A 27,868-nucleotide genomic window follows, 5' to 3' on the forward strand; every position below is an offset into this window, starting at 1 on the left:
GAATTAATTGGTGCAGCATGTGTTTGTTGCTTAATACGATATAACCAATACAGCAACTCCATTATCAAAAATTACTCTGTGTTAGGAACCAGTTTGAAAGGCGAATTGGAAACATCTGTCAGCTTAAGTAAACGCTGTCCATAGAAGTATGTTCAACACAGAAACTACCTACTGAACGAAGCATGTGTTTTCTCACACTGAGCCTTCAGTTTGTATTTTGGCCTGCAGCTTGCTTATTCTGCCTGGGTGCTGTGTTACTGCTGCTGTCGGCGGTGTTAACCGCTGTGTTTCAATGGCAGGGGGTGAAGAGGAAGGCGGTGTCGGAATACCAGTCGCACGACGACAGCTCTGAAAACTCGGAGTGTGGTTTTCCATTCAAATACGCGTATGGCGTAAATGCATGGAAGCACTGGGTAAAGTCTCGGCATTTAGATGAAGAGCTTCCAGAACTAGAGGAACTGAAATCAAGTAAGTATTTTCACAAATATGGCATCCAGATTTTTACTGGGTAGGGAGATTTGCTGTGCCTGTCTGATTTTCAGCTAGAATTTTTAGTAGAAGTTTTCACATGTCCCTAATGTTCCCACAATGACTGGGATTATTTTGCCAGAGTTGCCAAATTCTTTGTGGGTTTTTTTTTTGTTTGTTTGTTTGTTTTTTTTGTTTTTTTTTTTAAGAAAGCAGTTTTCCCTGCTTGGTTCAAAATGCACTTGTGCAAGCCAGGACAGCACCTTCCTGGCTCTTCTGACTTCTCGTGACCACTTTTTTTTTTTTTATTCCTGTTTTTTCTTGTATTATAACTTGCCTTGGAGTTCATACCTTTTCTGGATCTCTTCAGAAGTGCAAGGGAGGGGCATCCTACTTCTTGTCATGGAAAGGGGTCTTCATCTGAGGCTGGCATTACCTGCCTGTGGAGCTCTGATATGAGGTGGCCTTTCCTCCCATGGAGCCTTGCTGCTCTTTCTGCAACGCTCTTCTGTGTGTGCATTTGCACTGTGGGGAAGAAGAGGGATTGCTGCTACTCCTGCTGTTCTTCAGCTCTCGTGCATCTTGGTGGTGTTGTGTTATGCTGTTGGATCTGTGAAAACTACCGTTTCCCCTGAAGGTCTCCCTCTACAGCCCTGTCTTCACTTCAGCATCTTGGGCCACTTTGGTGTCATTCTCAGCTGGGCATGATAGTAGATTCGTCAGTGGGTGATACTGCATTTGGTTAATTAGACTTTGGTAGCCTTGTTTATTTTAGTACAGACCTAACATTTGAACTAATTAGTACATTTAGACTCATTCATTGGTTAGTGGAGAGGACATCAAGCCAGTTTCCCACTTTCGCGGTACAAAAATACCCCATCCCACCCTTACCATGTAATAATTCTGCTGTATAATGTAGCATTTTTTCTCTATTTTACAGCAAAGTCTGTGAAATTAAAGGAAGATCTATTATCACATACTTCAACTGAGTTAAACTATGGGCTGACACATTTTGTCAATGAAATTCGAAGGCCAAATGGAGAGAACTATGCACCTGACAGCATCTATTATCTGTGTCTTGGGATTCAGGAGGTTAGTAGAGGCTGTAGAGATGGCAAGCAGAGCTGCTGATTTGAGTGTAATCTATTTCAGTGGAAGAATAGAGATAATGTGGATTTATTGGCTAGGAGCTATTCTTAATATAATGGCTATGATCTGGAGCATAGAGAGGCTGCTGTGTAAATCACCCCGTAGAAAGCTGTGTCTGTAGAAAATGAGTTTACAGACCCATCCTGAAAAATGTGAACTGGTATATTGTAATAATTTTAAGCTTCTTGCTGGGTTAAAGCAAGGAATTTGCAGTCTAAAATTACGTCGTTTTTCCAAATGCTGTACTTCATTTTGTTTGTGAAAGATGGCTTAATGTAAAACCAGAATGAAACAATGCATGATCTGTAAATGTTTTACTAATTCAGTTACTTGGCATATAGTGGAAACAAGCTGTTTAAAGTGTCTTTTTGGAAGAGTCTAATTTACTGAATATTGCAGACTGTGGGCAGTCAAGCTTTTTTGTACAGTGCAGGGAACTGCTATGTGGACTGTCTTACACAGGCACTCTGCCCCCAAATTGTAGTTGCATTGTATTTCAATGATAAAAGGAGTCAGCTGAGATGTATCGTATGTGAAGGTGATAGCATACTACTAGACAACTAGAAGAGCTATCCCACAGCTTATCTTTTATGCAGAGGATGTCTTAATTTTTGATACATAAGGCAAATCATAGACAACTTAAGCAGTGTTCAAAGCTGAGAACATAGAAAATTTCATTCAAGTTAAAATGCAATAAAAAATGCATATGGTCTGGAAAGCAAGCAAGCAAGCTGTTCTCACAGGGTTTGCAATCTTGCTTAAACTGTTTCATGCTTAAGACAGAGGACTTGAATCAAATAACAGATTTTGTCATCAAAATCTTTTGAAAATAAATAGTACCTCCACTAATTTTTTTGTATTGCAAATATGCAAAATTAAGGAGTTAGTTGATATCTTTGCCTCATGGTTGAAGTTTGAGAAGCAAGCATTCATTGTTTGGCATTTTAGTCAATATTGCCACAAGGCATGTTTCAAATTCAGCTGGCTTTCTGCTTCTGCACTTGCACGATCTACTGTCTGTATCTTTCTGTTGAATTGAAAATACTCATATTAAGCTGATAAACAATACCGAGTGTCAGGTATATGGTTATAAAATGGAACTCAACTAATATTTTTTCTTTTTTTCACCTTTCTCTTTGTGCATTTGACATTGTCTGTTTTGTCCACTGAAAGCTAGTTATGTGTAAAACTTTCGGGTTTTTTAGCTCATCAGAACCAAAGTTTGTGTGGCATAACACAGTTATCGTGAGCCTAATACACATACACAATGATGGAACATTAGAGGAACAACTTGTGGTCATTTTACTGTCATTATTGCTTATACTTGGTGTCCAGTATTTAATTCAGGTGATGTTAACAGCCCCATTTCATTGGCCCAGTTGTGCCACTGCTGTTCAGACTGGTAGGAAGATGTGCCCTGTTCCAAGGAGTTTGCATTTGAGGGACAGAAACATGCACGCACGTGAGCTGTCAAGGATTGCAGGCAACATCTGTGTGCTAATGGCAAATTGGATGTATATGGGTATGTGTTACCCTTCTGAAGAAACAAGTTCAAACATGGTGGTGGTACATTAAATGCAATATAGTTGTCACAATGTGCAGCAAAACTCTATTGCCTTCTAGTATTTCCTTAGTCCTTCTTTTCATCTGTCAACTCCTGTGTGGGTACTCCTGAGAGAGAAGGGATTGTCTGCTACTGCATAAAAGGCATTGGCTGTGTTTAATTCATAAGGGACTCAGAGGAGATTACATCATAGAATCATAGGTTGGAAAAGACCTCTAAGATTATCAAGTCCAACCATCTGCCCAACACCACCACGCCTACTAAACCGTATCCTGAAGTGCCACATCTACACATTTTTTGAACCCCTCCAAGGATGGGGACTCAACCACCTCCCTGCACTTTCCAGTGTCTGACCACTCTTTCAGTAAAGAAATTTCTCCAAATACCTAATCTAAACTTCCCCTGATGCAGCTTGAGGCCATTGCCTCTCATCCTATTGCTAGTTACCTGGAAGAAGAGACCGACACCTGCCTCACTACAACCTCCTTTCAGGTAGTTGTAGAGAGCAATAAGGTCCCCCCTCAATGATGCCATTTAAGGATAAAGTTGTGCCAAAGATCAGCCATATTTTGCTAATTTAGAGTAAATTTCTCTTCAAAGGAAGAGAGAAGGTGGAAGCCATAGGTTAGAAAAAGAGCACTTTCCCCCTCCACCAGAACTACTGCACTCACTGGGGCTAAGTATGGTGGGACACAATACAGTTTGAGCACAGGGGAAGTGCTCAGGAGTCTTCGAGTCATAAGTTGTTTTTTTCACTTTGTAAGGTAACTTTTTCTTAAAGGAAGCACTTGGAAAATCTGTTCCAGCAAACTGATCGCTGAGTCATATGGTACATTTTCTCAGTTCAGGTTCATTTGCAGCTGAAATTGTTCTGCTTCCAGCCAGAAATGGTTCAGTAATGATTTTGGTAACTCTGAAGTACTGATGCTGAAAAATACCGCACTTAAAGTAAAGGTCTTTGCATGGCCAGGGTTCACCTAGAAGAAGGTGTTAGCATGCCTCCCTCCCCTGCTGCATGGTGGCCTTCTTGTTTGTCCCAGTACAGACTGGGGGTTTGGGGTGGTTTTTGGGGTTTTTTGCATGTGTAATAATAGAATGGTTTGGGCAAAATTCAGGCTGATAGAGCTTGGCAGATGTTTGTCTGAAGGTGCTGTGGGCAGTGATTCAGCCCGTTCTCCACTGTGGGATTCGGACATGTCCAGTTCCTTCTTGTTCACTGTGGTTGTGGTAGAGTTCATCTCAGGTGGGAACTGCTTGTGCTAATCCTGCCCCGGCCAGAGTTTGTAGAGCAGCAGAGCACAGTGTTGCGATGTGGGAGTGAAGGTTTGCAGATGCGCGGTGGGTGTTGTGTGGCAGGGGAGACGGCAACACCGCATCATTCTTCTGGGGACTCTGCGGTGCTCATGGTCAGGGGCCTTCACAGGTTTCTGCTGGGGACGTCAGGGTTTAGCCAAGCACTTGCTCTGAACCAGGAAACAGGTATCTTTTTAGCCGAGTTCTCACAAGCTTGTGTGCGAATTAGTTTTGAAGCAGTTTTCAGTCCAATTTCAGTTTCATGGCCAGCACGCAGTGTGAGTGTTTAAAGCAAACGAGAGAAAAAGAAAATTTGTGGAGGAGAATGTGTCAGGGAACAGAGGGTGCAAACCCCATGAAGCTTAAGTAAGCTGTATTGTCTGGTTTAGAATTGATGTGTAAAATGAAAACTGATATATGTAGAAACAAGCACATTTTGGGGAATATTGTGCTTAGAAGTTCAATGTATCGTAAAAATAGTTATATAAATCATAGAATCATAAATGAAGATGATGTGTTGGAGACTTCTAGGAAGTGTAATCCTTCATTTTTCCTTATTATAAAACTAAGTGCAAAGGTAAGGAAGTCAAGATATGCTGAACCACATAGTATAAATGAGTACTGTGTTTAATGTTATTTCAAGTATGTGTACAGAAATAGATGCCATTTCCAGGAGTACATTTTTTGTGTCTGTCACTTTTATTGTATTCACTAACAACAGGCTTGTTCACACAAAGATAGCAAGTGGAAATTTTAAGAAGACAATCCTCTGTTTCTTAGAAACAGCTCCAGAGAGGATAATGTCAGAATACTGTTATAGTCCTCATGCATGAATTCTTGGTAAAGGTTCAAAAGAGTTTCTGTCTGTAAGGTCAAGAGGGCTGAGATACCTGGACTGCAGAATCGACAGGCACCTTGCACCATCATTTTTCTTTCAGTGGTGCATATCATTGCCACAAATATACAGGGGTTTTCTTTGCTCGAACTTCTGTGTTGAAGCTGCTTTTGTCAGTGCCCGGAGTTCACATTTAAAACAGCAGATTCTTGCTAAAGGTTTTATTTTCTCTGAAGACCTAGGTGGAGGAAAAGATAAATTTTTGTTTGTTTTTAAAGGACTCCTCATTCACTGATACAATGTTGCACACGAGAACATTTTAGAGAAAAAATCAGAGTTGCAATTAATTTATGATTCCTATCCAGTTAGAAATTTGCAACAGAGATTGTATTGGAGGTAACTTTTAACAACTAAACATCAGAAAAGTGTCATTGCTTTATTTTTAGATGCTGCTTTTGTTACAAAAGTGCAAACGTTGTGCTGAAAAAGAACCCTGTATCGCACAGAATTTATTCTAATCTGGAATTGTAAATACTGTCCATCTCTCTCTTCTCTGTAGTATTTATATGGAAGCAATCGAAAAGACAACATATTTATTGATCCAATCTACCATACGTTTGAACAGGAATTAAATAAAATCCTTAGAAGCTGGCAACCAAGCATACTTCCAGATGGTAATTTTGTTTTTTGTTATGTATGGTTTTCGTCTCTTAATAGTTCTGTATTCTTAAGTGTGTAGATATATACAAACATTTTATGCATTGCAATAGTAATTGTAATTGATTCAAAATTACAAAGATCCTTATCTAAGAGTTCAGTTAAAACTGTACCTGTTCTTATTTTCGTATTTCTTGGTAATCCTTACTGCAAGAGTTGATTTTGCTATTGCCTGTTAATCTTGAATTGACTATCCATCTGCAGGAGAGAAAGAATAAGCAGCCGCTCTTCGGCCTGTTCTTTTTACCTGAGCTGAATTGATTTTTTGCCCATATTTTTCTCAGATGCGGGAAGCAGGCGTGCAGGCGCTGGGCTGTGTGTGGGTAGGGCTAGCAAGCTGTGTATTTTAGTCTTTCTCAGCTGGATTGAGAGGACGCTCTGCTATGGGCCTTCTACTCAGGAGGACCATGGAGAAAACAGGAATTTTCCCAGCAGACCGATGTTGGTGCTGAACTGCAGAATCCGCTGTTTTTCCGTCTCTCTCGCAGTCTTCTCCTGAGCGAGAGCTCATCCTTACCAGCGCCTTTCCTCTCTCTTCTTGATACCGTCTTTTCTCTATATAGTTTTGGCAGGCCTCTGTATTCAGCCGTCCCTATGCCGTGATATGGCCTAGGAGGAGTGCTTTCCAAGTGAGGTACCCATTAGTAATAAGAAAGAAGAATCACAGAATGGTAGGGGTTGGAAGGGACCTCTGCGGGACATCTAGTCCAACCCTCCTGCCGAAGCAGGGTCACCTACAGTAGGCTGCACAGGACCTTGTCCAGGCGGGTCTTGAATATCTCCAGAGAAGGAGAATCCACAACCTCTACAAGAACGTGTAGCTATTTAGACGCCTTGCCTGAGCAGAATGAAATGAACTCAAAAATATGCTTTTTATGAAGAGATAAAGATTAGCCCTGTGCACATTGGGGCTTATCACAGAATCACAGAATGGTCGGGGCTGGAAGGGACCTCTGTGGGTCACCCAGTCCAACCCTGTGCCGAAGCAGGGTCACCCAGAGCAGGCCGCACAGGACCATGTCCAGGCGGGTCCCAAATATCTCCAGAAAAGGAGACTCCACAACCTCCCTGGGCAGCCTGGGCCACGGCCCCGTCACCCTCAGAGGGAAGAATTTCCTCCTTATCCTCATGTAATAACATGGGGGAGCCACATATAAGCAATGCTGCTGAAGTAACTAACCAGGAATGTGTTCTGGTTGAAATTGCCTATACTGACATTTCCCATTGACTGTCTCCTCCTGAAACAGTGTGTGTCTGTGTCTTTAAGAGGTGGTCTGGGGGACATGGCCGTATAATTAAATATGCTTATTAGAGAGTTCTGTCGTGAGCATTTTGTTAAATTATATGGCAAACAGAAACTTAATTCTTTTACTCCTGGACAGTTTAGGAGCTAATCAATTGTATTTAATATTCTTTTTTTGAAGGATCAATATTCTCTCGGGTTGAAGAAGATTACCTTTGGAGGATTAAACAGCTAGGATCACATTCACCAGTTGCTCTTCTGAATACGCTATTCTACTTTAACACTAAATATTTTGGCCTGAAAACAGTGGAGCAGCACTTAAGACTTTCTTTTGGCACTGTTTTTAGACAGTGGAAAAAAAATCCTCTAACAATGGAAAGTAAAGCTTGTCTTCGATATCAAGTGTCTTCCCTCTGCAGAGCTGATAGTGAAGGTACTGTGGCAGTTCCAAAATAAGTATTGCGGGAGCCTCCGCACTGCGCTCCTCTGAGGGACATCTGGGTGCCTTGCCAGGAGCCAGAGGTCTGCCTTTATGTAAAGTTTAGCAGTTCTCGGCTCCTGGATCTTTAATCGGAGTGTGTGGTCTGTGGAGACTACAGAGTCTCTGCGTTAAACGATCCCTTTGAGCCCGCTGGTCTCCATGCTAAATGCTGTGACTTTGTTGTGGCTGTGTGTTGCATTTCCAGTTTGCAGATATGCATAGCTGTGGTGACTGCATTGCAGTACTCGGTGGGCTGTCCGCTCTGGGGTGTTTACTGAAAAATGTAAAATAACTTCAAATTATGGCTTAGATGTTGTTGATTTTCTTCTTAAAGATAAAATTACTACTGGAAAAAGGAAACATGAAGATGATGAACCAGTATTTGAACAGATTGAAAACACGTCTGATCCAGCTAGATGCCCTGTGAAAATGTTTGAGTGCTATATGTCTAAAAGGTAAGTATGAGGCAGGGCGATACAGAAGTGGTCTAGAGTAGACGAGGTACAAAAGGGAGATGTTTTGTTGCAATATGAAATACACTCAAGCAAAGGGAATGGATTGAGACCTTCTGAAAAATATCTAAATGAAAGCATTGAAATCTCCAGTTCTATATCTGGACAAGATGTGCAGAAAGTGTGGGAGCAGCAGAGTACTTTGATGTTAATTATCAAGGACTCCATCTGGGAACAATGGTATGATTCAATTTTCTTACCTGGAAACACCAAGCATCTCTGCAGAGAATTACCAGCAAGAGATGTGTAGGTTTTGCTACTGAGGGCTTCGTTATGACGTCATTGTCTCTTCAGTAGGAATTGGATTGAGACGATGGATTTGCTTCATGTTAAGTCATCAGGAGTCTGAAATGTAGACACTTTTGAGATACCTACTTTGAAAGAATGCTTAAAATGTTTTGTAGTAGAAAAAATAATACTGACAGTAACTCAGCATTTAGAAACAGCTTGTTTCCCTCCAGTCTGCACAGAAATTCATACATTAAACAGAAAAGCTTAGGCAACTCTTAAAGAAATGTTAATTTAACAACTAAGTATTTTGGAAGTGTTTGAAAACAGGATTTTGTGGGAAATACTTTTCTTTAATTGGAACAGCTGTTTGAGCAACTGATCTTAATGTGGATTTTATGCAACTCTAAGTGAAATATAGGCAAGTGATACCAAAGAAATAAAATCACATTGTATGCACAACACAGTAAATCAAATGCAGTATGAGACCGAACGTGTTAGAAAACAGCATCTTACTCCTAAAGGTGAAGAAGGAGCTTAAGCGCAATGTAGGCAGAAGTGCAGGTGTGTGATGTATAGAGAGAAACAAGTAAAGAGGAACTTGTGGTCTGTTAATGCCAGCACCTGTTTTTCATAAACTTGGCTAATTCTGATTGTTGCGGGGGTGGGTTTTTTTGCCTTCACATTATCTGTTGTCATGGTTTGCAGAAGGTATATGGTTAAAAAGTTGAAGCTGGATTTTTGAACTGAGTTACACGGCCAGTGGGAGGGAGACAACAAGTAATTTCTTCTTCTTTAGAAACATCTTATCTTTGGGGAAAAGAATGCACTTAACCCATTTGGAGCATCATTTATGGTGTGGTTTCAAGTCCTGCTGTTTTACAGATATTGGTCACCGTTGCTGACTGGAGCAGAAGACCGCTTCTTCTGGTTCCACTTCTAATAACATATACCTTGTGTCTTTGCTGAAATAATTTTAATAAAATATTTAACACTTTAAATTGTAGAATAGCTTTTAATGTTGTAATTTAAGGTAATATTGTAAAACTATTGTAAAATTTAAGGTGATGCTAGCTGTTTGAAATATACTTGGCAATACTGAAATATACTTGCAGCTGAAATTTCAGGATCGTCTCATTCACAGCTATGAACACTGTATTGTTGCTTGTTCCTGTAAAAATGCTGGCTTGTCAAAAAAGTAGGAAGAAGGTTAAAATATTTAAATTATTAGAATATTATGCTTTTTATCTGACTCTTCATCTGATCTATGTGAGAGCAGAACAAGCCAACATTCAGTCCAGCAAAGGAAGAGCAACACCTGAAATCTTATCAGCCAGTGGCTGATAAGTCAGGAATTAAGGGATTTTAAGACTTACAATGACCAACTAACTCTTTAAGTAAAAGAGGAGGAGGAGGGATTTTAGCTGCTTGTTGTATTTCTGTGCATCTCTCGGAACTTCTGTCCTTAGTTTTCAAGGGAATCCCAGGCTCTACATTCAGACACATCATCAGGCAACAGTTTAAGCAATTGCTGATGTCAGTGTTGTCCCTCTTTGCAAATCTGTCAATCGGGTGTTCCTAAATAGAAAGTTTAGCAAGTCCTGGATCTGCAAAATAGAAGAGCCTGTGGTCTCTCCTGTATGCTTGCTGAGTCCCAGGAATCTGCTTCTGGCGGGACTGACTGGGCTTGGGCCAGACCCGGCACGGCTCCTTCTGTGAACAAGACCACATTTCTCCACATTAATCTTTTTTTTGTAGCTTGCCTCGGTACCGTTAAGACTTTCATTTGTGCAGGTTGTTGGAACTGCTAATGTACTGTTGTGTCCTGTGAGGCTGTTTTTCTGACCCCCTGTGTTTCCCCCCCTTGTAGCCCACAGAATCTGAATCAGAGGACGGACATGTTCTATCTGCAACCAGAGTGCTCTGTCTCGCCGGAGAGTCCGATCTGGTACACTGCCACTTCACTGGACCGCAACACTTTGGAAAATATGCTCGTACGGGTTCTTTTAGTAAAAGATATTTATGATAAAGACAATTACGAACTGGATGAAGACATAGATTAAAACAAACTTCCAAAAACCGTCAAGAAAACAAACAGCATTAGATATAGTCATGCTGCTAGACCTTTACTATGGAAAACATTTCAAGTTTACCCTTTGTTTTACGAGTTTTGTAGCAGTGTGTACCCTCACCTGGGTATTACCATGTAAATAGTCTGTGAGTGAAAGTTTCCATTATTCTGCGTAGTGGTTCTAGGACTCATAACAAACACATTTCAGATTCTTTTTTTATTATTTATTTGATTAGGTATGTTTGTAACTTTTTACATTGCAAAATATGAATGAGAATGTGCCATGTGTAATTTTTTTTTTTCCCTTGTAGTAGGAGACATCCATATTGCACAACTCTGCTGTTGGAAGCTCCCTTGAAAGGAGGCTCTTTTAATGGTTCTTAAACCGGATGGTTGTGTATGGGTAGCACTACAAAAGTTTAGAACTTGCTGTGTCTTTCAGAATTTTTAAATAAATTGTAAACTAATAGGTTTTTTACTTCTAGTTACTGAAGCCTTACAAGGTTATGTAGAGAGATTCCATCTTATGTACCAAAAATAGACAAAAGAGAATGCTGTCAATATTGGTGTACTGTAATGTGAATCTATTCTGGTGAAAACTTTTTTTTTGTTGCCCTTATTAAAACCTTAGTGTCCTTTCCTTATTTGTGACTCTCTCTCAATTGCCCCTCCAAATAAAATATATATATATGAAAAAATAAATTACTATAAACTTAAAGCATGTGGTCATCAAGACATGTATTTTGTAAAAAAGAAAACCAAACCTAAAAACCCCTCAAAAAAAGAAAATGAAAAAAAGAAAAAGAAGAAATGTCTGATGACAATGCTATATAATTCTTTTCCATCTTTACTTTTCCGACCATTAATGCTGGTACCTCATACCACTGTAAATCTGTCCTTTGTAGCCTTAGAAAAAGGGATTTTATGCTGTATTACGTAAAGTAATATGGTATGCTAAACTTCTAACTCCTCTTTGTCCTTGTGTGGCTGAAAATACAGTCAATACTTGACTGTGAGTGGGAAAATTCTTTTAACTAATGCCTCCGTTCAAAAGCCATATGAGACGTGAAGTTGCAGAAAGTTGAAATTTTTTTTTTTTAAGAAAAGCCCTTTCATTTGTTCTGTTTCCTTTCATTGTGCTTACTTTGCATTAGGAGTCTGATTTCCAGATATACATTTAGCTGCTGAAGTTTTGTTACTTGCTCTTGTTTAACTGAGACAAGCAATATGGTGGTTCATGCAATGGTTTTGCTACTGTACTGAAAAAAAATGCAGTAGAATATTCTACTATAAAGTAGTCATAAGTTTCACTCTCCTAAATGGCATTAAGCATCTGTTGAGAGGAATCATCTACTAAAGAAGAAACTTTCTCTGTGTATATATTACCACCTGAGGATTTATTTCTTGCAAGGGCTGCATGGCTTTTTCATTTTCCTTAGCTTAAAAGGATGCACACAGGGATGCATCTTTCTATATAGAGAAATAAAGCTTCAGTTGCTTTGTTAAGCAAATTTATTTAAATTTCTCCTATTCTTGTGTGTCCATAAGTATGTATTTACTTTAGATATACCACTGTTTCAAAAGTAGATGGAGATGTACATGTTTAATTTTTCATTTTTTTTCTGGTGACTCTACCTTTCCTGTGAAATCAAGAAATACTGCGCAGCACCAGTGAGGAGATCACTGACAGCTTCAATGCTCTTTTCCCTTCGTGAGTGAATATGTAAGAACCTCGTTTGTTAATGCTTGGTTTTTTTCAAGCAACAGCCATAGAATGTGCCCATGATACATGAAAATGATGAAATCAGGAATTGTAATCTTGGTTTTGTTCTGGTCTCTCCAGCTGAACACCTGACTTGACCATAAGTTCCGTTTTATGTATGGGAATCATCATTACTAATTACCTGCCTAAAATGCATCATGTGCTTAACTTGAAATACTCATTTAAACATACATTTAAGTGTTTTGATAAATAGCAGTAAGAATCACTTGCAGCCCCTTCTCAGTTCAGAGTTCAAGTACTTCAGCAGGGGCTTCAATCACTCCCTGATTACTACAGTGTTTAACCACAAACACACTTTGTAAAACTACAGACTTAACGTGAAGCTCAAAGTGCCCTAAATCAGGACTAAAGTTAAGTATGTGTGTTGAGTGTTCTGTCTTAAAAAGAGTTTAAATTCTTGTTCTCAAGATCTGATTACAGCTATTTCTTAAATAATGTCAGTTTTTAACATGGCATGTTGAGCAATGGACATGCATTTTCAGCGTCTTTAGAAAATAATCAGCGGTTCCTAAAGTTTATCAGAAATCACATTATTATACTGACTTCCTCCCATTTTCTACCCAAAATTCACCTTCCATCAGCAAAAACATTCAAGTTAGGTTTTGAGATAGAAGTGTTTACAGACAAATCCATGTTGGAAATACAAAGATGGTTGTCAAGAAAATAACTTTTGTTCCAGAAGATGGAGCTATTCCATCATCAGCACTAATGTTTTTCAAGCGGTTTGTGTGTTTGGGTCGAACGTTGTGAACTGCCGAGATACTGCAGTCAAGAATGCATCATGGTCCAATGTACGCATTTTATTCCTAAGTTTGAATGGTGATGCAAAATGCAATAAAAGGCCTTAGTTCTGAAAAAATGAAGACGTGCAATTTTATAGTAATTAGGAGTTCAGGACAAATATATTTTCTTTATAAGAACTGTTTGCAGCTAGAGTAGAATCATGTTGGTGTTAAGGTGTCAACCTGCAGGTTGCTGTGCAAGAAAATGTACGATGCCCTGTTCTGCACAGAGCTTCCAATAATGATACCTGTCGGGAACCTGCCCAGCTTTCCACCCCGGGAGGGTGTGAAGTGGCAGCCTGGCTGTTGTGGCCATCCCTGTGAGCTCGCCTGAGAAACGCGGCGTGGGCACTGCGCTGCCCTGTCCGCACGGAGCCCTGCAGGTGGAGCTGGCAGGGCAGCCCCGTCCAGGCAGGACTTTCCTGACTTCTCCCACCATGCCAGCGTGGGCTCTGCGTCTCCTCACCTGGAGATCTGGTTTTGAGCAGTTCACAGGTGACGTAGTAGCCTGGAGATACTGCGGAAATTAGCAGCAGTAGGCAAATAACGTAGAAAATCAGCATGAGAAACAGTGAAAAATTCATGCAATTTTCAGAGAGCAAATTTGCTTTGTTAGTTATCTTCTTTTTTCTACAGATAATTGTGTGCGGTCACTGAGGAAAATGCAGCTCTCTGTAATTGCTGAACTAAGCATAAGTTATGACAGTTAATTTTTATTGAACAAAATGTTGTGATTGTGGAGTAACTTCAATGTGTACAATATTAATTATCTTTAAAATGCTTACAGTGTGACTCTGATGCAGCAAAATTTGTTTTCTTACTATCTATGACTCTGTCCTGTGAGAGGCTGTGTGGTAAGTGGGGAAGACAGGAGGGGTGGAGGAACGTTGCAGTCCCAAAAGGAAGAGGTGTGTGGGATGGAAGAGAAAAGGCGTAAGTGGTGGGTAGGCACGCAGCCCATTTCGATTTTCGCTGACCTTTTTATTTTGTAGAAATTTGTTTTTCCTGTTAGACTTTCCCGTTTTTGTCTGTTACTGTTAGGAATGGCAGTTAAATATTTTAATTTCCATTTTTGTAAACATTCACTTCTCAGTTTATATTACATTCATGTTGTGCATTACGTGATATGTGTTACCTGTAGGACCAAGTATGATGCAGCAGAAGTGGAATGGGAGCTCTTCAATTCCTCTTGCTCCGAGGACTGTGGTGACTCTCGATGAAACTGAAATTCAGAGCGTTTAATGCCAAGAAGTTACTGAGTTTGAAGAGGGCATTCAATCATATGTGAAACGAGGGTCTCTGGCTTATAGCAGCAAATGCTAATGATGTTCTGGAAGCACTAAAGTTTGAGTTACCCTTTGTTTAGGGCTAGAGCAAAGTCATAGAGTGTATGTGTGTCTCCTTAGGGGTAGGACTCTGCAGCGCAGGACACGCTGTCCCCATGGGCATGCTTAAGTGTGGCAATTTCCATTTTCTTAAGTGAGAAATAACTCTTTTCTCTGGCAGCTTTTTAATTTGAAATGTTGAAAACTGAAAGCCTCAGCACAGGAGCCATGGCACAGATGCTTTAAACCAGCGTGTAATGAGGCACGTGCTTCAAAACTTAGGCTGGTGTTGGTGTCTGTAACTAATTAGCCATCTCTTTGGACACCCACGAGCGCAGCAGGCATCTCACAGATGTTCAGAGATGATGTGGGGATGAGGGCCTGCTCGTGGGGCCACCCTGGTTGGAGCTGGCAGCCCAGGGCGAGTGGCTCTGCCTTGGCAGGGCCCTGGTCGCTACGGGTACGGGTGGGCAGCGTCCCCCTCTCCTGCCCATGGACAGGGCAGGGCCAATGCCACCCATGGGGCTGCCTCTCCTGCTCCTCCATTGCGATCGGGGAGCTCCTGGTCACTGCAGAGTTTTGTGCTCTTGGTCTGTGATGGAAGATGTGTGACTGCAATGTGAGCCAAGTTTGTGATTGGGTGCGAAACAAGTCTTGGGCAGGGAAGGAGCTGAAATAATAATAAGGAAATAATAATATCCCTTAATAAGGCATAACTGCACCTTAACGTTAACTTTTACAAAAGCCCCCCCTCTCCCTCAGCCCAGTTCTCCCAGGCAAAATCCTAGGAAGGATTTGAGTGAGACACTAGTGTGGTGAAGAGCTTCAGGGAGCAAGAGAGAGGTGTGTGGGATGGTGACTAGACAAGCTGGTGTTGGTGGGCAAGGGGGGTGAGCAAATGCCCGAGGAGAAGGGACGGAAAAGATTGATTGTATCCGTTTTTAACAACTAACGGGGTTTAGGAGTGCGGGTTTAATTCATGCTCTCTGATGATCGCTTCCAAGCTTCTGTCACACCTGCCAGCTTCCCGCATAGCCTGGCTCAAAGGGTTTTGCCCAGCGGCTGCCGTGTGCTGTCAGTAGACATGGAAATGAGGTGTATAGTTAAAAGGGCTCAGTCTGGCTAGTTGTATTTTCAGGGTAATGGTATGCTGATGTTTCTAAATATGTGTATCTGGGAAATACCTTTATTTCTTCACCTGAGAACTGGTAGTCTTTGTGGAGTAAAGCCACTGATACAGCAGTCATGGCACATTTGCAAGTGTATAATTTGAGTAGGGGAGGATGCAGTTAAATCACTGTATTGTGTTCCAGGTACTTTTGAGGCATCACAGCACTTCAACTAAATGTTTGATCAAATGTTTTTCTACCTCCAGCGTCCTTTTATTTTTGTTTTCTTTTTTGTGAAATGGAAGGAGAAAATCTCTGAAGATAACAAAGTCCTTGGAAAAATCCTTCAAGGACACTGTCGGTCGTTTCCTCTGTTGCTAGCAGGAGGATGTGAGAGCTGGCTATGGGCGAGGAGCCACGGGGTAGTCCTCGTTTGTCATAGCTGGGGAGAGCTGCCCAGACTGTTGCTCCCCTCATGAAGCATGGTTTTACCCAGGCAAGCGTGTGCTGGTGGCAGTCTTGGAAACACTTCTGAGCAGAACAATTTCTGCAGATGTTCACAAGAAGTAAATAAAGAAAATGAGAAGATCAAGCTCAACTTTGATTTCTCATTGAAGAAATTTTTCAAACTCCAAGGATGTGATATGAACGGGACTTGAACATGCTCCGAGTTTTGCTTTCTCTGTGACGCGGCGTTTCTCAGGGAGGTGGCGTGTGGCTCTTGGTGAGGGCCGTTTCTGGCTGCCACCCCACCTTAGGGCAGGGGGCAATGTCAAGGCAGCAGCAAAGCGGCTGTCTTCCCTCCTGATGTGAGTGCTGAAAGCTTCCCAGAATTGTTCCCCAGGTTTAAATTTTTATTGTACTTGTTTTACCTGCTTTGTCCCCAAAAGGTGAGAGCTTGACAGAAGGGTGGGTACTGAAAACACCTGTCCCTGTGTTACCTGGTGCTTCCAGCTGTGCAGGAGGTGAAAGCTTTGGGAAGCGAGGCCCACTGCTACGGAGCAGGGCAGCCGGCAGTTTGGGCTCGAGAGGTCTGGAAAGAACAAAACCTATCATTCAACCAGCTCCTCCTTCGAGCTGTGGCTGTTGGCAGTTTGAGTTTGTATGCTTTAAAAAAAAATAAATGCTTTGGTGGCTGGTTCTCCCCAAAGATGAGCAGCCTGCTTTGGTTTCTCTCAGCAGAAGTCGTCAAGGATGGGTCTTCTCCCCAGTACTAGGAGAGTTACATTTATTAGCATCTTCTTTCTTTATTTATGTGTTTATTGATTTATTTATTTAAATAATTGTTCCTGGTTCACAGTCACAGGAGAGGGAAGCGTTCAGAGCATTAATGGGTTGTGTCATGTACAATGTGCCTAGACAATTTTAGGTCCTCTGTTTTGTTTTTACACTAAAATCCTGGTTCATAAAACATGAAACCTGTGTCCTTTCTGGGAGATGAACAGGAACATCCTTGTCATCTGTGTAATTTAAACTGCTGACATTTCATATATGCCAAACCACTATAAGTGCTTTACTGGTTTAAAAAGTGAAATATTTTATTTCTTAGTGTATTTACTGAGTAGGCAGTATGCTTCCTCCAGTCGTGAAGATGGTTTCTGCTTTCAGCATGCATTATGCAAGGCAATATAAGGGTAGTATTTGCATTTCTAGTCTTTAATTCATATTTTTTTAAATACCCTCCTTGGAAGTGTAGAGGAAGCTTTTCAGCTCTGGATAAAGCTGTGTCAGTAAGGCCAAGGAAGGGGTCCACTATCATTGCAAAATCATCAGTCTTGGTACCTCTGGAGAAAAATAATCGCAGGTGTCTTCCCTCCTCATTACATCTAAAAACATTTTCTGTTTGTCTTTTCTTTAGCCCCAGACATGACATCCACATTAGTACACAACATCTCTGTCATGGTAATCAAAAGAATAAATATCAAAAGGTTTACACTCTGATTTCCATTAACTTACGAAATAAAGCACTTCCCCGCCCGCCCCCCGATGAGTTCTGGCTGTATCAGTGAACTTGTCGGGATTGAAGGTGAAAGTCTTAAAGAATAATAAATGAAAAAGATAAATTTTGAAAGAGAACAGGAGGAAGAGCAGTCTTTGATGGGCTTAATGTCAGCTGAGGGAACTGAAAAGGAAATAATTCTTTACCAGTGCGTCCATTCAGTTCAGGTTGGTTGGAGGACAGAAGTCCAGGCATCTTTTGCAATGTACAGGCTTTTTCGTATACTCTTGTACGCTTGTACTTTTTCTTGTATCTCAGACAGCTCCTGTAGCCAATGTATTTGAAATTATATATTTCAAAGAGGTATCTATAGATTGCATGATGTATTTATGTATGTATGACTGCTCCTCCAGAGAGATGACCACATTACACTGAAGCATTCATTTCTTCTGACCAGGCCAATGGTCTCCTGGGGTGCATTAGGAGGAGTGTGGCCAGCAGGTCGAGGAAGGTTCTCTTCCCCTTTACACTGCCCTAGTGAGGCCCCATCTGGAGTACTGTGTCCAGTTCTGGGCTCCCCAGCTCAAGAAAGATGAGGAACTACTGGAGAGAGAGTCCAGTGGAGGGCTATGAAGATGATGAGGGGACTGGAGCATCTCTCCCACGAGGAAAGGCTGAGGGAGCTGGGCTTGTTCAGCCTGGAGAAGAGAAGGCTGAGAGGGAACCTAATATATACTTACAAATATCTGAAGGGTGGGTGTCAAGAGGATGGGGCCAGACTCTTTTCAGTGGTGCCCAGCGACAGGACAAGGGGCAGTGGGCACAAACTGAAGCATAGAAAGTTCCGTCTGAACATGAGGAAGAACTTCTTCCCTCTGAGGGTGATGGAGCACTGGAACAGGCTTCCCAGAGGGGTTGTGGATTCTCGTTCTCTGGAGATATTAAAAACCTGCCTGAACAAGGTCCTGTGCAGCCTGCTGTAGGTGACCCTGCTTTGGCTGGGGGGTTAGACTAGATGATCCAGAGAGGTACCTTCCAACACTGACCATTCTATGACCTTCAGGCAAAAAGTAGTTCTTACAATAAAATCCCACCTCATCCCCAGAGGTGATGTCCAAAGTGCATTTTCACATGTTTTAAAAAAAAAAGTGTGCTCACCCCCAAGGGAGGACATTCTTGTCTGTCATTGATGTCTCATCACAAAATAACATGATTTCTCCTCCAGCTTCAACTGGAGAATCCCACAGAGGAAAAGTGGAGGAGATCTGGAGCAGCAAGTAACTCGTCATAGCAACTTAAATCCCCAGAACCACAGGCAATAGATTAGGTGAGTTAAGTTTCAGTACATTGCCAGAGTAAGAGAGAATCCTATAAAATTCCTTCGTAGCTCTGCAGTCCATTTAACAAGGGACCAGCCTTTGTGCTGCAATTATTGGAACTTTCTGAGGACCAGAGCCTAGCAAAGAAACAAAAAGGATTTTCTGGGAGAACGACCGAATGTTTTGGACTGTTTAAGCTCCGTAGGGAGGAAGGGAATAACAAGGGATGTTACTATGAACTGTCAAGCAAAAGGATTCAATAACAAGAAAAGATCAATGCCCCCTTCACAGTGTATTTTGTTACTCCTCAGAAACCCATTGGGATGTGATTTCAGGGGGGAGCAGTGCAAAGTCTTCTAGGTAAGGGTGAGTGTTTTTCCATCATTAGAGCAATTACACAAATTATGTATAGATTTATATTTTTTAATACAAGAACATGAAACTTCTCCCCTGTTATTTTTTAAGCAAGTGTCCCAGCTCCTCCTGCTCCTCCAGCAGCACCCTGGGACAGATTTCTGTAGTGTGGGGAGAGCCAGGTGAGCAAAAGGGCCTCAGAGAAACAAGACTGTGAGTTGTTTTGTGCTCTGTCTTCCCAAAGACACGGTTGTTCCCAGCACTGGGAAGGAGGTTTCTGAGTCGAGGGGGAGCTGTCTCAAGCTGTAATGAGAATTACCAGGAGGAAAAAATCTTTCTTGGTGCCACTGGCATCCGTGCTGCCACCGCGGACTAGAGGTGCACTGACGGGGGCTTCGTTTGGTGCTGTGGAGGAGGCCTGGAGCTGGGACACTGTGCTGCTGGTAGGGTTGGGGCTGCCTGTCCTGGGAAATGGCCTCTCCAGCCCATTCGCGTGTTCGCTCTTGTGTTTGGCTGCTCCTGTCCATTAGTTTCTTCTCATTAATGGAGTAATTCCCATGTCCTGCTGGGAAAGGTCAAAGGGGCAAAGCAGCGGCAGCTCTAGCCTGGTGTGGCAGGGTGACTGCTGCACCCTGCCCACAGAGTTCCCATGGTGGCCTGGGTGTTAATGGATCATTCAGGGTGGGAGCTGAAGACAGCAAGCTATAGGGTAGGTGCGTTGCTTTTCTATATGTATCGATTGCAGAAGGTGATCTGCCTTAACTTTGCAGTCCTGGGGCATATTTGCCCTGGCAGGGTTTTGATCATTTATGACTGCAGCACCTGGAGGAATATCCATCCAGAACCTGCTGTGATTTCTCCCTCACATCATGGTGCATGTTAGAGTTGTATACTAACATTAAAAGAGCAAATTAATAAAAGCAAAATGTTTTTATTAATGTCTCCTGCAGTAGGTAGCTGCATGCACCAGCCATGCCTGAGAACTCCTCTCTGGTTTTCACGTCTCCAGCAGAAGCCCACCAGCTCCCCTGACTGTGGTGTTCCTGGCAGGCCCTAGGAGTGCACGCCAGGGATGGGGAATTTGACATAAGCTGGCTCATTTGAACGCAGCTCTGGAAGCTCTGCTACAGCCTGTTTTGGTGTGGTTCTCAGCTTTTGGGGGAAATCAGCATTCAACTTTCCAAACTGTCTCTGACAGAAAATGCAGGTATCAAGGAGAGTGCTGGGAATCCTTCAAGGGCTTAGGCTGCTTTTTCTTTGAAAAGATTCTGAGGATGGGTATTTATAGCCCATCATTTCTAGTTCATGATGATCACTTTGCTGAACTGTTGCTAGAAGAATCAATAGATCCAAGCTTCTTTCAGGATGGTAACTAACACAGTGGCGAAGGCCTTCGAAACAGCTTTACTGGCTCTGCAAATTGCTGTCATGACTACAAGTCGTCATGGTTTGGACTCTATAAAAAGGTCTGTTTCTCTGTGGTTAGGAAAGGCAATACAAAAATTGCCCGGGTCAAAAGGGAGGGCCTATCCCAGGATGCCCAGCAAGGTACCAGACTAATTGGGTCCAATTCAAGAAACTTGAATGTTGTCATCAGTACAATATTTCAACTTCTGAGAAAAAAAAACATTCTTCAGTAAGGAGAACTTCTTCAGAAAGAATGTTCTTCAGAAAGGAGGCACAGGAAACTAATCTTTTCATTAATCATTTTCAGCAACTGGGTTTGCTCCTGCAGAGACCCTGAGTGAAAGCTGATTTCCTGTGGGTGTACCAGGTGATAAACACCATTGCGAGGGTATGTCTCACCCGGTGGCAGACGCACATGCATGCGCATTTGCTATCAGAGTCTTGCTAAGATTGATTTCCTCAGAAGGAACCTTCTGTGGTCAGAGCAAGGAGTATGTGACAGGAGACCACATCAGAAATGGTTCCAGCTCCTGGCGTTTTTCTGGCCAACACAGCAGATCTTTCAGATAGAGAAATTCGGCTGTTCTGTCTGCCTCAAGGCTCAAAGCTTGTTGAACACAGTTATGAATGCTGTTTTGCCCCCTGCATACATCTGGAGATGTTCTGCTGCCCACCAGGCCACCCAAACTCCCCACCACCTCTTCTTCAATAGAAACACCAGAGGTGCTGCTGTCTTGCAGCAATGTATCTTAAACTATACCTCTAGAAGCGATAAGAGGCAGCAGATTTCTTTAGCTGGTATGTGGCATTGGTTAAAAAATAATTATGATGTTTTTAGAAGGCAGCCCTTTAGGCTCATCCCAAACTGAAGTATGTCTTATGTGAATGGGATGAAGCCTTGTAAAGGAATGCTGATCTTGAAAGAAGTCTTTTCTTCCTGCAGACAATTTGTGACATCACAGAAAAAAAAAGGAAATTCTGCATCAGCTGCTCAATGTTTGATGCATGAAGCTCAGGGGGAAGTGCATCCTTCATCAAGTGCCGAATCTCATTTTAGAGTGGTTTCCATGGTTGTGTAAGTCTGTACGTGTACAGCACTCTCTGGAACTGTGCTGGTCAGAAATAGCCTCTGTGAGAAGGCACCTACGTGACTTTTCAGTTGTGTGAACCCAATAGCCAACAAACCAAAGAAATACCTAAACTTTCCTGAACTGTTACGCAACTGATTTAAGTCTTATGGAATCTGTATGTGAAACCATTACTGAATATAACACGTAAGTGGTGGCCACGATAGAGCAGAAAGCACAGGTTTTGCCTCCTTGAAGTTGGTGCTTTGACCCCCCGTTGTGCTCATTTTACATTTTCCTTATCTGTCCTAGACGCTCTTTGCCTGTTCTATGCCAAAATATTATGGCTTTAGCAGATTCTGGGTGGAGCCCAGTCAGCTGGAGAAGGTCCATCCTTGCACCAGACCCACGTGGCCTGAAGGTGAATTGACTGGCTGGTGACTGCCACCCAAATTGAGGTGCATCTGGACATGCCCTTTAGAACTAGACCTGTTGCTGACTGGTTCATCAGGGATTTTGGCCACCAATTTTACTGCATGGCATAACCCTGGGTGGCCAAAGTGGAAAGGAGGTAGGACAGAAACCATTGGCACCTGCTCCAGGCCAAGGTCGCTGCCGCAGAGCAGGGATGTGAGCATGTCTTCTCAACTCCAAGACTTCACCCTGAGCTCATGGAGAAAAACAGTCTATGAAGCAGCTGCTAGCCAAAACTATTTTGCCAAATAATGTCCCCTTTCACGACTGCCTGGCAGTTTGCAGGGCTACTCTGGTTTCTCTGCACGTGTTCTCCCAGGCATATGAAATCCCTCTAAAACTGCCCAGAACGACCCACCAAACCCCCCTATCAAACCACAAACCTTTCAGCACCAAGTCAGTGATTTTGGGAGTTGCCATGTTACTCTCAGCATGTTGCTACAAGCATAGGCCACCACCAAACAACTCCTGGGGGCCAAACCCCATGTCATCCACCCATCTCCCAGCTTCATCACTGGGTTTGTAAGGGCTAATCCTCACCTCCCTCCTTTGGCCCTGATAGTAAGACCTGTGAACACTGGGAATATAAAACAGGTCCCTCCCTTCTGCTAGTTACCAAATGTATGATACAAGCACCAGAAACCGGGCAAAAGAAAGCGTTTCACAAAGGAGAAGTACGGAGCTTTTACTTGAACTGCAGTGCAAATTCCTCAAATTGCCTTTGCCCCTTTGGCAAGCTAGGAAGTATTTCCAGTCCAGGGGAAACAGAGATCTGTTCCTGTCGTGGTACTGCTTGTTTGCTGCTTACAAGAGAATGTTGTGGTGACTGTACACATGAACCCAGCAAAAGGCACACAATGGGAAATTGCTGTACAAGGAAGGCAAGACACTGGCATGGCTGAGTTGAGACCTGCTGGTCAAACTAAAAGATAGGAAGGAAATGCACAGAGACAGTGGCAACAGGGACAGGTATCCTGGGAAGATTATAGGGATGCTGCCCGGTTGTGCAGGGATGGGGTCAGGAAGGCCAAGGCGCAGCTGGAAACCTAGTGGGCTTCTATGACAGAGTGACTACATCAATGGGCAGGGAAGTGCTACGGATGTCATCTATCTGGACTTCTGTTAAGCCTTCAACATGGTTCCCCAAAACATCCTTCTCTCTAAATTGGAGAGATATGTGTTGGATGATCACATCCACAGCGTAGTGGTCAATGGTTCAATGTCCAGATGGAGATCGGTCATAAATGGTGTCCCTCAGGGGTCCGTACTGGGACCAGTTCTGTTTAATATCTTCATCAATGACATAGACAGAAGGGTCAAGTGCACCCTCAGCAACTTTGCAGATGACACCAAGCTGAGTAGTGTGGTCAGCATGCCTGAAGGATAGGATGCCATCCAGAGGGACCTGCTCCAGAAGTGGGCCTGTGTGAATCTCATGAGGTTCAACAAGACCAAGAAGGTCTTGGGGGTACTGGTGGATGAAAAGCTTAACATGACCCGGCAGTGTGCACTTGCAGCCCAGAAAGCCAACTGTATCTTGGGCTCCATCAGAAACAGCGTGGCCAGCAGTTCGAGGGAGGGGATTCTGCCTCTCTGCTCTGCTCTGGTGGGACCCCACCTGGAGTCCTGCGTCCAGCTCTGGAGCCTTCAGCACAGGAAAGACCTGGGCCAGTTGGAGTGGGTCCAGAGGAGGGCCACAAAAATGATTCGAGGGCTGGAACACCTCTCCTGTGATGAAAGGCTGAGAGAGTTGGGGCTGTTCAGCCTGGAGAAGAGAAGGCTCTGGGGAGGCCTTATTGCAGCCTTTTGATGCTTAAAGGAGGCCTGTGAGAAAAATGGGGCAAACTTTTTTGCAGGGTCTAAGGGCAAGGGTTTTAAACCAGAAGAGGGTAGATTTAGACTGGATGGAAGGAAGAAATTTTTTACAATGAGAGCGGTGAAACACTGGAACAGATTGACCAGAGAGGTGGTAGATGCCCCATCCCTGGCAACATTCAAGGTCAGGTTAGACCTCATCTAGTTGAAGATGGGTCAGGTTGGATCTGAGCAACCTGGTCGAGTTGAAGACGTCCCTGCTCATTGCAGGGGGTTGGACTAGATGGTCTTTAAAGGCCCCTTCCAACCCAAACCATTCTATGATTCTAAGCAGTTGCTCCCACTGGGATCATGTTCATTAGCGATCTCTGAGCACGTATAACACATCTGAGAAAAATAACTTTTTTCTTTTATCAGAAAATGTTATTTTAGTATTAAGCATTTTTCATAGTAGTTGTATTTTTCCCCAGTATCAAACAGTATTTCTTTAATACAAAAACGCTACATGTCTTTTAACCTTTGTAAGAAGTTCATCCTACAGCAGCTGTATCACCTGCCGCCGGGAGGTCTAGATCCAGTGGTGGCTGCATATAGGAAATCAGTGAAGTTGGTTTCCGTAAGCTTTGGACATAGCTCAAGGAACATATTATGGTGATTAAGTTTCTCAGTTAAAGTAAGACTTAAATCAGTTAGATTTTTTTTTCTGTAAATGGGAACATTAAGTCTGTTTGACTACCAAATGTCTTGGGTCAGAAGTTCGTGACCTTCACAGAAGAAACAATACGTGTCAGCAGGCAAGTACCTCATATACAATGCTACTCCTTGATTTGTACTCATTTCCAATGTAATTTTCAGCTGTTCAGTCTTCCAAGTGTTGTAAAAGGTACTCTTTTGGCTAAACAGGAATCTCACTGGCAGTGCCAGGCAAAATAGCTTGTGATGTATAAGGCAAGGCAGACCACAGTGCAGCCATTACACATTTCTCAGTGAGGCAAAAAAGCATGATCAAGAACAGATGGGGAAAATTTCAGATTTACACAAGTCACTGGGAATTGGTGATAAATTTATTTCAAAGTTAACAATTTGGGCAATCAAAATAATTTCCTCAAATAATATGTGATGCCGTTAGCACCTAAATTAATATTGTATTAATTGCATTAAAAGATAAATGATACATCAGAGCTATCTACTAAAATATATGCTGTTGCAACAGAAGACAATTGTTTGAAATCTTTTCCTGTCTTTTTTTGACAAACTTGGTGTTGCTGACAAGACGAGAGCCTTTTTATGCCATTGTGAGGTGTCCTAGATGGTCATGTGGGCGCGCAGGCAGCCAGCGCCTAACAAAGCCCGCAGCGCATAACTGACACCACATACAATGAAAGCTTGATGTGACCACATTTTTGTTAACTCTGTGAAAACTCAGGAACGCGAACAATGCAGGTGTCGGAGAGTTTCGTATTAAAGTGAAATGATATACATTAATTACATAGTACTGTTAACAAGTACAAGATTTTTTTAAAAATCATTTTGATTTAAGAATAAGGGGGAAACCAGTAATCTAATTTCAACTCTCTTCCTGAACTTATGTTTCGGTGCTGCTGGTTTCTAGGCATACAGATATGCTACAATAAAGCAGGACAAGACAGACCCAATGTTAACCAGACAAATTCAAACAAAAATACATGCTTAAAAACCAGTCGGGGGGAAGGGAGTGGGAATTTTACACCGCATTTTTTCTTTCCTATTTGACAGACATGAGAGACAAGAAATGAGGCAGCAGAGCACTGCAGGAGACCTGCAGCTGCCCCTAAACATGGGGCGTGTGGGTACCTGGCCTGGAGGAAGACTGACCCGGGCAACGATGATTTGACAACTGACTCCCTCGGCATGGAAGGAGAGGTGTTGGGAGACAGCACTGAGTCCTGCAGCTTGGGAGGGGCAGCTGGGTCTCAGACAGGACAGGTTGCGTCCCAGGGAGTGCTCTGTCATCTCGTGTGAAAGTTACTGCAAGTTTCCTCACACCTCCTCTGTGAGCGGCCACATAGGGGCTGAGCTCTCTTCAAGTGGAGGGACACAGGAGCACCACGCTGAGGACCATGTGCCCTGCATATAGGAGCACCACGCTGAGGAGCATGTTCTGCATTGCAGGAGGACCATGATAAGGACAATGGACCAATTACACAAGAGCACCACGCTGAGGACCATGCACCACGTATATGGGAGCACCATGCTGTAGACAGGGTTGGATGGTGACCACAGTTTGTGGCAGTTTTGGGAAATGTTGGAAGGTGCATTGGGATGACCCATCCAGATCATCACCATATCCTCCCTCACACACAAAGCCATTGTACTCTTGCAAAGAGAAATTGCTGGCCTATACTGGCTGTGCATGCCCAGAGCAGGTAAAGTCTGCAGGCCAGAGGAAGCCTCAGCCATGTTTCCTTCTATGTTTTACGGAGAGCGTGTCTTGGCTGGGAATGCTTTTCATCAGGAAAGGGGACCTTTATCACAATAAAAAAAAGGTGCATGCTGCCAGGAAGACTCCTGGAGCTGTGTGGTGGTTGTGGCCTTCAGTTGTCTCTGCTTGAGCCCCACAGACACCCAGCACAACTGAGGAATAGGGTCTTTCAGGCAAAAGGGTATGGGAGGTGGTTGTGATAGAGTCTCTAACTCCAAGCTGAAGAGGAGAGCCCTGGGTGACCCACGGCAGTGGCAGCAAGGAACCGTGTGGTCTGGGGCCACCCAAACCACTGACTGGGGGAAAAGGATGTGGAGGAGCCTGGGGAGGGAGTGGGGTCCCCAGCTAGAGCAGTACTGGGGGTGTCTACCCAGTGCTGGTGGCACTGGCGCCCGTAGCATCGAAAGCTGAAGAAACAAATCTAGAGAAAATCTTTCCAAAGGAATGAAAGAAAGAAATTACTCTAAAAGTTGATGCTCTGCTGCCTGTTGGCAGCCACCCCATGGCTTCAGCCTCACCTGCTCCAGGCTTCCTGTGGGCTCACATGAGGGATACTTGGATAACGGATACCCTTTGTGACTTCAAGATACACAGAAGAACATTGTGGCTTTTCTGACCAGAACACAGCACTGTGGTGGCTCTTGGAGTGAGGGAGGTTGAGCATCGCTCAGTGTTCTAACTTACCAGCACAGCAGCAGCCGCTCTGTTAACAGAGCAGTGATTAAGGGCTGTGAGGAGAAAAGTGCCCTCCCACGATGCTGGAGTCTCTATCACAGCTCACCCCCTCGGCTCCCTCCAAATGCAGTAAGAGAACAGGCAGTTTTGGGGCACAGATCTCTGTTGTGCAAATCCCAGTGGGGACATCTGAAGCAAATCAGATGAATCGCGCTGCGGAAGTGCCTGTCTCTCACCATGGACTCTAAAGGAACCCAGATTTACTCCCATCTAAACTTAGACGAGTTGAATCCCATCCCAAACATGTTTAAATGACCCAAATAACTCTCAGGGTCTCTATTTCTTTTATCTCATCTAATTCTTTTTCTAGATGTAATAGATGTAAACATGCAATAGCCTGACCTGTCAAAATCAAGAATCTATCGCGGAGGGGTTAGAGGAATATTTCTGTGTTAACAGCCATATCATATCTGGTTGTTTTCATAGCCCATGTGAATTTGGGTGTCCTGAGCTGGCTGCACTATGGCTTTTCTGTATGGCTGTGGGCAAAAAAAAAAACAAACAACCCACTCCTGAAAAAATAAAGTAACAAAATTTCCCTTCCTTCCCTGGGTGCTACAGTGTGAGAAGGCTGGATGCTACAACAGCTACCACCACCTAAGTACTTAGATGCTACTTGAAAAGATCATTTAACTATTTAACTATTACTTCTGCTGAATAAATGCTGATTCAATGGTAAAATAACCCCAGTGAGGGATGGATTGTGGAACTGTGGTAGCCAGAAAAGGATCTGGTTT

At 43.0% G+C, this 27,868-nt stretch overlaps 1 protein-coding gene across 8 annotated transcripts in view; it reads left to right on the forward strand.

Moving 5' to 3' along the window:
• The window catches only part of ZMYM2 (zinc finger MYM-type containing 2), a 99,041-nt gene extending 87,836 nt beyond the window's left edge, over positions 1-11,205 (forward strand). For all 8 annotated transcript variants that reach the window (XM_075418870.1, XM_075418879.1, XM_075418863.1 and 5 more), the window contains 6 exons: positions 300-468; positions 1,409-1,560; positions 5,869-5,983; positions 7,451-7,702; positions 8,085-8,205; positions 10,361-11,205. In XM_075418870.1, coding sequence (XP_075274985.1) covers positions 300-468; positions 1,409-1,560; positions 5,869-5,983; positions 7,451-7,702; positions 8,085-8,205; positions 10,361-10,553 — 1,002 coding nt within the window. In that variant the 3' untranslated portion in view covers positions 10,554-11,205. The remainder of the gene's footprint in view (positions 1-299; positions 469-1,408; positions 1,561-5,868; positions 5,984-7,450; positions 7,703-8,084; positions 8,206-10,360) is intronic.
• Positions 11,206-27,868: the final 16,663 nt, after the last annotated feature.

This window comes from Opisthocomus hoazin, chromosome 1, assembly GCF_030867145.1.
Source record: "Opisthocomus hoazin isolate bOpiHoa1 chromosome 1, bOpiHoa1.hap1, whole genome shotgun sequence".
Lineage (NCBI taxonomy): Eukaryota > Metazoa > Chordata > Aves > Opisthocomiformes > Opisthocomidae > Opisthocomus > Opisthocomus hoazin.